Below are 12,115 nucleotides of genomic sequence, written 5' to 3' on the forward strand. Positions count from 1 at the left end.
TATTCGTTTCATATCGATTTGGAACACTCGAAACTGCTCTCAGTAATTTTATCTCTGTTCGAACACTGCACAAATCCAGATACCCGCTGTTGCTAATTTTTGCATCGACTGTAGGCTCGTGATAGAGAACAAGCAGACCTGGACGAACGCACGAGTACTAATTAATTCACCTGACAGTTCATTGGACAAGCCAACACCCAGTCGATCGGCAATCTGCATGGGCGTCAACGTTCTTATTCACAGAAAACTACAACTGTGCCAGTTAATTAATTCAAATAGTTAGACTGGTAAATATCATCCAGCCATTCAAAACGTCAAAGAAGTAATTCAAAGTCTCAGTAATATGACGATGTTTGCGTTCCGTTATAAGCAAATGAGATGAGCTGAGTCTAAGGCAGTTTTCCTAGTCGATTCATTCTATCACAGAAATATCTGTGCAATGTAAAAGTCTTTGTCCATGACCTCTGACCCGGCATAATTGGCAACATATCAGTATCATAATATCTATGTCTTAAAGTATTCTACAAGACGACATTGATGGAAGGTTCCATCATCTTATGTCTATTATGAACTGTAAGAAACATCTTCGTGTTTATTTTATTCTGATTACAAACTGAGATTTAACGTGGACGTTATCACTGTCGTGAGAATCTAACATCTAAAATTATATTTATCGATATATATATATATATATATATATATATATATATACTACAAACTATAAACGTTCGAAAGTTGAAGTGTAAAAATATTATTTTAACTCTGCGTTTCCGTGGTTGTAAATTCTATAAGGAGGAAAATTGATCAGGAGAATAGATAAGAATAAAACGGGTCTGAACAAAATATAATATTAAAGAGTGGACTGGAGTCAAATGGTTAACTTCAGCACGGAACCTGGTAACAACGATAATGACCATCAGGATTCCATAAGAGGCGGGAAACTTCTTAAAACTCTGAGTGACTAAACATCTGTCAAAAGGACGCTTTTCCACCAAGTTAATTAAATGCTTTATTTCGGGCAGTCTATACCTTCAATATTTTATACTGATACCTACCCGTACCGGGGGCTTCCCCGGTTTCTCCGTGGCATCCCAACAATTACTCCATTCACACACAGAAGAAGGCAATGGCAAACCACTTCTGGATCATCTGCCAAGAACGTATATGAACAGGTCCCAGTCCGAGAAAAGGATGGAAGGATCCTGTTCATATGGACCTGTCGTCAGACAGAACACTAAATAATAATAAGATGAGGTGGTCCAACGGTTAGAACGCTGGCCTTGTAATACTGGGGTCTCGGGTTCGATTCCCGGCGGTGCCCGAATTTATAACTTGTGCTGGGCAAGGCCGTGGTCTAGGCAACACGGAGTTTTCCTCCGTGGCATCCCAACAACTACTCCATTCACACACAGAAGAAGGCAATGGAAAACCACTTCTGGATCATCTGCCAAGAACGTATATGAACAGGTCCCAGTCCGAGAAAAGGATGGAAGGATCCTGTTCATATGGACCTGTCATCAGACAGAACACTAAATAATAAAACTTACCCGTAATGATACGAAATTTTGATGACACGGGAACGAACCTTTGGGTTCTATAAAAGGTAAAGAATTTCTCGATTAGCCGAACGTGCTTATTAGCTTCTCAAAGACTCTGCCGCACAAGATTAGTATTGCATTCTTCTGTTCGTGTTTACAACACAATGTTTATATATTATGAAAGCGTATGTTTTGTAAACTTTAAACAACTGCAGCTCGCCAGAAAAACATCCATTACTACCAGCATAGTTGAACTGTACAGCAAATATTTTTTTTTGCGTATGAAAATACGTATCAGAATTCCAAAGCGAACATAAAAACAATTACTTCCCTATGCAACAAATCCTCATATTTGGATAACAATAATTTTCAATATTTTCGAGAGCCATCATCAATACGGATACCAAGTTCAGTAACGTCTATAAGAAAAGCGATGTCTTTCTGTTCAGGTTAAACCAAATTTTCCACGGAGCGAAGTCCTACATAAGAGACTAACAGACGCTCAACTGTTCAATAAATTGCATGCGTCTTATGTACCATCTTCCGTACTAAAAGAATAATTTACCTCGGAGCGCAGTGTTGCCACAATGCGAAGCCAGAACATCGTTGAAAAGTGCTCTTAAGCAGATCAGAGCTCCAGAGAGTACCTTAATACCTTTCCGATCTCTCGTATCCTTGTACCAATTGTAATGCGTAGCCCAGGGAAATGGGCAGATTCTGTTTTTCCACAGTTTGGGATGAATACGTCTCGTGATCTGATTTCGTCCACGTTGCGTACCAATATGTATGCCAAGTTAACAGCTGTACCAACTGACCGGGTTACTCCGTGGGAGCAGAATGTGTCGTGTGCAAAACATGAAATATTAAAAGACAATCGAAACTGTGAACGGACGAATTGGTACACTACAATACAACGACCGCTATTTTCTCTTCTGTGCACATTTCGGAAGGGTCAGAAATTCAATTTCCACGGATCACTTAAACGTTATTGAAAGACGACTTGAGTTCTGCGAGTCCCAGTGAGTTTACCTCGCAGTAACAATGGTCCTTGAACCTGAAACATGGCGAGGCGCGCAGCAGGTCGACGGTACGTCACATCTTACTCACGAAATGAGTTTATAAGCCCTTTCTCTTTTATTTTATATTTCCTAAATAAACTTGCAAGCCTCGCTCGCTTTCGGTAAATAAGCCACAAAGACTTTCTTCTGTTTCCTTCAGTTTCGTTTATATACGACCATGTCACGTTCTATAATACACCCACATATGCTAATAAGAATGCGAAACAGAGTATCGGTATGAAAATAAACCCATAGAAATGCTGATGGTCGCCGTGGGTCGCTTCTCCCAAGTATCTCAGCAATTTAATAATTTACCATCTCACTATTTCCCATTCGACGTAGACAACGTAAATATCTGATTCAGCGCAGTTAAATAAAAGAAATAACATGATTGTCTCACATAATTATGACATTAAAAAGTCTACGTTCCGACAGATCAGCGTAGAAAACAAAGTTTACCAGAATCCTGTGCCAATGGCTCCTGTGGTAATCCTTTAAGGTAAGGTTAGGTTAGGTCATGTGACGATCTTCATCAATAGAAGACACAGCACTCACTCTCTCTATTTAACGTTATCACAGCTGAACCCAGTCTTATTATTAAACATACTGGTTTAAAATGTTCACACGACATTTAGGAATCTGAGGGTGTAGGAACAACCAGCCACATTTCGATGACGTGCATAAGCTGATGACGAAAACAGCAGACTGCCTCAAAGGACCTTTAATTCAATCTGAATCGGCACATATCACCGAAACAATTTCGAAACAACACTTCGAAAAACCGAGATCCATAATTTGTACTCTATTCCAGTTATTAAGGTGATAGAATCGAACAGCAAAAATTGGGTGGGACTGTAGCGCGTATAGGGAACATAAGAAATACATATAAAATTTTTGTTGAAAAGCCTAAAAAGGAAAAGATCACTCGGAAGACCTAGGCGTAGACAGGAGGATAAAGAAATATGCATGTTAAGGAAACAGGATTTGGGCTTTTGAATTGGATTCATTTTGCTCAAGAGAGGGGCTTTTGTGAATGCGGTAATGAAGGACGGGGATTTTCTTGAATAGCTGAGAACCCTGTTAGCTCCTAAAGGAAGACTCTGCTCCTTGTGTTTGGGAAGAAATTCTTTTGGGAATACTAGTCTCGACTTGAGTTCTCTTCCCAGCATCAAAACCAGTGAGGCACATCCTTTCTTCAGAAGTCGCGTTCGATGTTCACGTCGATGCAACTGTTGGTTCGTTATTTTTTCATTTCCCTTTCTATCTTCTCCTCGCGTGTCCCAAACATCTACTTTCATAGCTCTTAACATGCTTGTCCAACTTTTTGTAATCCTTTGTCCCTCCCAAATACTTTCGGGGTCGATTTAAAAATCAAGAGTTTCAGTGTCTACGTTGTTTCACTAAATTTCAGGCTGCCTCTAAGAAGCACTTAGAAGACAAAACGAAAATGAACCAATACTTATATAAACCTCAAGATTTTCCTTCCCTTGTCATTCACGATTAAACTCGGCTACATGACTTCATTACTTTTGAGTTCTACCTCGCTACAGTTCGATCAAAGGCTCCAGAAACGACATTTGCTATACGCAGAAGCCGATGTTCAAATTATTATTCGCTGTATATATTTTATTTTGAATAAATATGAAAAATGGCTATGATAAAATTACCTGAAATGCTGATACTTAATATACTCTTGTAGGATTTGAGGTTTTCACGGCGGTGTGTCTGAAGATGGCTGTCTTCTGGGTTGTTGCGTCGTGTAATCTGGTAAAAGTTTACCGACGTTTCAGAGCTCCTTACTGACTCCACCATCAGGGCAATGGAGGCAGCAAATACCTCTGAAACGTCGGTAAACTTCTGCCAGACTACACGGCGCAACAGCCCAGAAGACAGCCATCTTCTAATATAATCTTGTATGCTAGTAAAGCTTACGTTACGAAGAATAACAATTTTAATGAAATACATATATTTATTTTCACAGTCTATATGTATTTGATTCAACACAAACATGACGTACTTAAGATACAAATTTTAATGAAATTAAAAAAGGGAAGTGAAATTTGTATCACGCTCAAGGGATATACCAGATTAGACAAAATTAAAAAAAAATGTGCAGATTGAGCGATATATTTGTTCAGAACATGCAGGGAATCATTACTATACAGAGTGAGTCAGAAGTATGTTTACAAACTTCGTGGGCGTGTTCCAGGATTAAAAATAAGAAAAAATGTTCCTATGAACATGGAGTCGCAAATGTTTCATTTTCGAAATAATAGCCAAAAATAATTTTCAATTTATGCCTTCATTATCAAATATAAGGACAAGGATGTTTCTTTATAACAGATGCTCGAAGGTTGTTCCTTTATTCTCCACACATGCACGATCACGACGTATACAAGACTAACAAATTAGTTCGTACACACCAGAGTTTCATAAAATCATCTGGCATGCATTCTACAGACGTTCCCATCCAAAGCTGGATTCACTTTGATATAAAGTCAAATCACTGAAACTTATTTTTTTGGCTATTATTTCGAAAACGAAACATTTACGACTCCATGTTCATAGGAACATTTTTTTTTATTATTTTTGAACCTGGAACACGCACACGAAGTTTGTAAACATATTTCTGACTCATCCTGTATATACAAAACTCTAACCCGCTTGAACAAACCTGACTCCCACTTGTACCTCGTTACAAACCAATCAGATACAAACTCTGGGGGAGGCTTCGACCTAATAAGTCGAGGGCACAACAGGAATAATAATGACCCGTACAGCTAACTAGATACTTTGCAATCGAGTACAGCGCCCTCCACCGGATCGTTTGCCAGACCTATCACGAACGGAGACCGACGGTAACCTAGCCCAAAGGTAAATGTCTGCGTCCTTCTTTATTCTGTTGTTGCATGTCAGCATTCTGATGAAAACTGAACATTTCATATCACGCATAAAATAATATGCAGGGCACAAGTCACGCATAGATAGACATGAAATGCATGCACAAATTCTGTCCTGGTCATAACCATGAAGATAATATTAAAAGAGATCTTAAAGGAACAGTGTGACGTGCACTGGATTCATCTGGCTTGGATAGCGCCCAGTGGCGGTTTCTTTTAAACACAGCGATACATCTTCGGAGTTCCATAAAAGGCAATTTCTTTACCAGTTTGACGATTATCAGCTTCTCCAGAAAGGCTCTTATCCACATAGTTAGTTTGAAGGAGATACATCATCTGTGAATCTAGGCGTAAATGTGAGGATAATATTAAAATGGATAAAACAAATAGGCTGAGAATGTGTGCAATGGATTCCGCTCACTCTGACTAGGGACTAGTAGCTAGATCTTCCGAACACGGTAATGGACGTCCCATGAAAGGCGGGTAACTTTCTGATTTTCTGAGCGACTATTAGCTACTCAAGAATCACTCTGTTCACTTTTGTCCACAGGACCAACGAGTCTTCCTGGTGCCGTGGATCCTGACGGTGCTCCTTACCCTGTGTCTGGATTTGACACACAGCGTCTACATCTTCGTGCTACACTCGGTAAGCTGTTTCCTTTTTAATATCATAACGTCATTCTGACAGAATATCTTAAACATTATTACGACAAATAATGCGGTCACAGAATTGTTACCCTTTCGCAGAGGCTAATTATACAATTATTTTACGGGCCCAAAGTATCAAGAGTTTCCAAGAGACACATGCGGCCCGCTGGTCGCAGGTTGCTGATTCCTGCCTTGGCATGTGGTTCACGTACGTCAGATTAACACACTGCACACAGCGTACAGTATCTACAGAGACGCCACATGTAAACGGAACGAACCGTTTACTGCCAACCCGAGGCATGGGATTTGTAAGTCAAAAACCACGTACCGCAACTGCGCTGGAGACTGGAGGCAGATAAAGCTGTGACGTCATTATGTGCACAGTATATTTCTCAAAATCCTGCACGTGCCGTATTAGGCAGTATTTATAACCTGGAACTGATGTATATTTCCCGCGAGAATATCTCCAAGCTTCGTTGACTCTTGCAAATATTAACGTTGACAGTCACGCAGCCGAGGTACGGCGAGGGTAAAATAATGTGGCATAAGGCGTCTTTCTCTCCCCTTACTCTTACCGTGACGTAGCCCATGCTCGCAGATATTTTGCGTCTAGTTTCAAACACCGCGCATACAGCCTGCAACGGGGAGCACATTTCTGCACATACGGTACATTTTAATTGAAATTTAAGGAAGATGAGCTTGCGTACCAAATCGCATCTTACCAAATGCCAACCTCATAAACATGTTGTAATTACTGTTCTCACAGATAAGGCTTTACCACTAATGTAATCAGTTCTGATAAAGGAACGTTTAATACCTTACGTTTAAACCTCAAACAAGAACATTTTCTAGAATCTTATATTAGCTACTCTGTGGATAAACTATACATGAATCAAAAATTCTAGAAATCATCTGGACAAGTTTCATAAGAATTATTATAACATAAAAGTTATTGGGTATCATTAAAACGCTAAACAAAATGGCATCCGGAGGACATAGGAGCAGAATTCTATGTAAATAAAAGTTACAAATGCCACTGGTAGTGATGGTAATTGTTTATACCTGAAGTTTATCATTTAAAATTTTATCTGACTGTGCCGTGTAGTGTTTGCACCATGCCCGTTCTTCCGAGCGCTGATAAATAGCAGCAAATGTATGACGGCGCGTTTGGAATTTCGGAAATGAAACGGGGACTGCGACTTGGAAAGGACGCTTTTCCGGACTGTTGTTCACACGAACGTTTTAATTGTTTTCGTGTGTATAATTCACCCTCACATTTGTGTCAGACCTTTAAATTACACTGCGTACAAGAGGTGACGTTAATTAATAGGTCTAAAGGTTAAATGCACCGCAGTGGTGGTAGCTTATTCGCGATTACAGCTCACAAACCACCCGAAAGTGTGTTACAGCTGAAATACTGGGAACAATAACATAATTTTATTCGTGACAAACAAAAACTGAGAGAACATTAAATTACGGATGCAGTCAGTTCACTGTTGTTCCCGGTACTTATTCAAAAATCATCAGATTCACAATTCCTTTTTGGTTTCACAATTTCTGTTATGCCACTGCGATATTCGGAGTGGTATAAAACCACGTAAACATATGTTTGAGCGAAATATTTTTATTTTGTTTGTAATTATTAAGTTGGTAACAATACGTTCCATTTTTTTGTTTCGAAAAATCATTTGATTGCAAGTCACAACGGGCTGAAAATATATACAAAGCGAAATGAGATGCATTTCCTTCCCAATTAGGCTATAGACTTACAAGCTTCTCAGAATACATGAAGTCATTAACTTCATTTTGTATCATTAACTTGTCACGGAAATGTTCATTCAAGAGTTCAATAAAAATCACTTTGAAATTCAAAGCGCCTTAACGGACGAGTCTCTTAACTAATTGGCTCCATGGAACAGAGTCCTCTTAGAGAAGGCAGTAGTCCCTCTGTCAACACCCTGCTCTTTGCAGATCGCGAAGGTTCGCAACAGCCCGCCATCGGTCCCTATCCTCGGCCAAATGAATCCAATCCAAACCACTGTTTTCGTATAATCCATTTTGCAATGAAGCCTTATCGGGCGATCAGCCGCGTGAGATTGCTGCTGTAATCCATCGTTTCGACTAATCGCCCAACAACATTCCATTGCCATCATCCAGTCAGTGACTGACGACGGACAGGACAACCGGGGTTCGATCCCCGACGGGAGCAGAGGATTTTTCCTCTAGCCTCTACGTCCAGACCGGCTCTGAGTCCCACCTAGACGCCTGTTCAACGATACCGGGGTCATTTCCCGGGGTTAAGTGTTGTTGGTTCATGACGCTGACCACTCATCCATATTTAGTGCCAAGGTTAAGACTGGGTAGGAGCTATACCTCCTCTTCCCCAAAGCGCCTACACGGCGTATAGTGAGACAGCTTTTACTTTATAGCCATCACTGTAACCGACGATTATTTCCTTAAAGAGCGTTAACCACTTGTTATTTCATTAAAATGGCTGTGTTCAAGTGTTGGCCGCGGCAATGGACCTTTAGCTCCACGTAAGGTATGGTATTTGTTTACTAGCTAAGCAACCATTCAGCTTTTCAAAAAAAAAAGCGCTGATTTGTTGAGATACCTAGCTTTGTAAATTTAATATTCTTACCACTTCAAGCAGCATGATTTTAAATTTATCATGGCTGGTTATTTGGGACCAAAAATGATTATACGAGGCGCGTCCCAAAAGTACGTTTCCCTGGGGCCGTTTACAGAAACAAAACACAATTTCATGGAAATATTTATTGCAACAGATACAGCAAGTGTCCAGCTATTTTTCAACATATTCGCCACCGGAATTGAGACATTTGTCATACCGTGGGACCAACTTTTGAATACCTGTGTCGTAGAAGTCTGCCGCCTGGGATTGGAACCACTGTGTGACAACCATCTCCGCCTCTCTGTCATTCTCAAAACGCTGACGCTGACCGGACAGGAATCTCTTGAGGTGTAGGAAAAGATGGAAATCACTGGGAGCGAGGTCCGGGCTGTAGGGTGAATGATTAAACACCTCCCAGCTGAACTCCTGCTTGAGACTTGCTGTCCGTCGAGCCGTGTGCGGCCTAGCGTTCATCACTGACCGCACTTCACAGTCGGCGGGAGCTGGAATAAGAACCTCCATCTTCAACAGCTGCAACGATGCTACTGTGAGAACGCGGGAAGTACCGTTAGTGCATGCGCCATGCTACGTCATTGCTCTATCACGTATGCACAGTCGCTTCGCTCAATATAAGGTTTGCTAGCTGTGGGACGAGTGGGAAACTTACTTTTGGGACGCGCCTCGTATATATCACAAACACAATACATTGCAAAGTCTCGATATTGTTTCTTATGTGATTCACGCTAATCCCATGTAGTACAGACCTACGTTATTTAATTTGCACATCCAGCAGTCAAGCTAGTCGGCTTTGGCTCTCTGGAGCTGTTACGCCACGGATTGAATTTAATTTAATTTAATTCATAATTACTCACGTTAAAACAAAGGGAAATTCTATTCCGGTATTTTATACCATACCAATATTTTGGAACGCCATTTCAGTCCGTGACTAGTTGTTGAAGCGATCGGTTTTTTTTTTTTTAAATATGCAGATAACTCGCATTTGTTTTTATGGTGATATTGGAATAAATGTGTCCGATCCGGGTCTGATCATAAAAGTACGATGCTACTGCATTCATTCTGTGTTATAGACCAACACGACAGAGCTATACTTTTAGAGACACGTAAAAAGAGCAGATAGGACCGACGTTATCTTCAAAAAACACAGACAACAGTCCAGTAATCCGATTGGCTGTTTAAAGAAGAGTCCTCCTGGCATTAATGTCACAGATATTTAATGAAAAAGGGACACGTTACAAGAAGACGTAAAATTGTCATAGTTGTTTTTCTTCTATTTAAACTATCTTCTTCGAAGAAAGATAATCTCTGATCCCCTCCTTCATAAACCTCTTCCTCACGGGATCTTTTCCTTTTTTCCACCATAATAAAGTTTCAGTCCTTTCAGTATACAAACAAATAAAAACTCCAGATAAACATTTTCCATATACCTTCGTAATTCTTATGTTTCCAGTGTAAGAAATTGACACATACTGAAAAGCAACACAGCTTGTCACAGAATAGTATTTTTAGAATAAATAGCAATTTCTTTCCTAAACAGCATTAACCAGTTGAACTACGTAAATCAATTTTAAATCTTATTTACGTGAGGGCTGGCCGCAGTGGCCACGCGGTCTGAGACATGGACCTCGTTCGTCTGGCCGCTAGGACCGTGGGTTCGAGTCCCACTCAAGGCATGGATGTTTGTCCGCGTCTTTCTGTGTGTGTATAGGTAGATGCCTTGCGTCGGGCTGATCACTCATCCAAGGAGTCCTACCATTGTCCAAATAGATCAATAAAATAAATAAAGCCTCGACACCTACGGGTAAAAAGAATATAAAAGAGATAGAAAGAAAATTTAGGTGAGGTTCGGGCTTCAAAAGATTAAGTTTCAATATTTTACACTCGCAAAAACACTTGAATGCACGTAAGAGTAATTAAACTGCTTCAAAGCAGGAACCATCTTCAGTGCACAATGAATCGATGAAACAATTCTACTCCTGGCATGAGACGATAGCAAATGACAAGCCATCATGAAACTTGATCTCCCCCACCCCGTCTTCACTACTCAAGTAGATTAACCTCTGTGATCGAGATGAGCTCAGTAGAGCGATCACAAAGGAGAGGTTTTGTATTGTGCGAAATAAATTCAAATAATCGTGGTTACAAACAAGATTGAATGCGGTAGGTTGTCATGCTTTGAAATCTGATACTATAATGTACAGATAATGACACAGTGCAATGTACTGAGAAGTATTAATTCAGACCCTCCGTTGTGTCTGCTACGCTCCAAATCAACTCTGCATACGTAATTCTAAGTATAACTGACACGTTTGTGCATATCCGTGCGCCATGTCCACTAAAGCTCCCGATATTACAGCACCAAATGTAATTTATTACGTAACGACTCCCTCAATGCAGTAAAGAAACGGGAATACATTCATATTTAAAAACGAACATGGCAGCTTTTCATTGTCAGTATTAGGTTACTTCATATCCATTCATTATTATTATTATTTAGTGTTCTGTCTGACGACAGGTCCATATGAACAGGATCCTTCCATCCTTTTCTCTTCTCGGACTGGGACCTGTTCATATACGTTCTTGGCAGATGATCCAGAAGTCGTTTGCCATTGCCTTCTTCTGTGTGTGAATGGAGTAATTGTTGGGATGCCACGGAGAAACCGGGGAAGCCCCCGGAGGAAAACTCCGTGATGCCTAGACCACGGCCTTGCCCAACACAAGTTATAAATTCGGGCACCGCCGGGAATCGAACCCGAGACCCCAGGATTACAAGGCCAGCGTTCTAACCGCTAGATCACGTGCTTAATAAAGAATGCTATTGGTTCCTGGCCTAAGTACACCTACGCGAGACATGATATAGTTCCACGTTTTAATGTACATTTCTCGTATCAACGATTTGTAACACACGCGAAAAATATATGACTGCTGCAACTATACAGCTTGAAAAACATATGTCAACAGTTTTCCCATAAAAGCACATTTTTGCGAAAGAATCACTTTCTCGGCACTATTTTGTTTATATCCGCTTTGAAGTCGGATTAAGAATGAATGGGGATAGTTTCATCAGGGTAATGGCGAAACAGAACTGGCGCGACCTGAACGAACACTAGCTTTGTGTTGATGAGCTGGTTTACCAAACAAGAAATAAATAAAGAGAAGCTTTTAAGGATCGGGGGATATAAAACGAGTGACGCGGAACAAAACTGGGCTTAAGAGAGAGAGAGAGGAAATGATAGCAACAACGCGCACGGCGTTATAATAGCAGACCGACATCCAGGTTCGCACCCAGCTCTCTGCATACGACATTTTTTTTTATGATAA

The 12,115-nt window shown here is 40.5% G+C and overlaps 2 protein-coding genes across 2 annotated transcripts in view; one reads left to right on the forward strand and one right to left on the reverse strand.

The window, feature by feature from the left end:
- Positions 1–12,115, reverse strand: part of LOC110828783 (anillin-like) — a 120,072-nt gene that overhangs the window by 88,339 nt on the left and 19,618 nt on the right. The gene's annotated exons all lie outside the window — the stretch shown is intronic.
- The window catches only part of LOC110828780 (uncharacterized), a 66,715-nt gene that overhangs the window by 38,448 nt on the left and 16,152 nt on the right, over positions 1–12,115 (forward strand). Inside the window, exon 4 of the mRNA XM_022061792.2 lies at positions 6,047–6,142. Within this exon, the coding sequence (XP_021917484.2) occupies positions 6,047–6,142 (96 nt within the window). The remainder of the gene's footprint in view (positions 1–6,046; positions 6,143–12,115) is intronic.

The sequence above is a fragment of the Zootermopsis nevadensis genome, unplaced genomic scaffold (genome assembly GCF_977971745.1).
Source record: "Zootermopsis nevadensis isolate Lab colony 2312 unplaced genomic scaffold, Znev_1.0 Znev_ptg000004l, whole genome shotgun sequence".
NCBI classification, from domain to species: Eukaryota; Metazoa; Arthropoda; class Insecta; order Blattodea; family Termopsidae; genus Zootermopsis; species Zootermopsis nevadensis.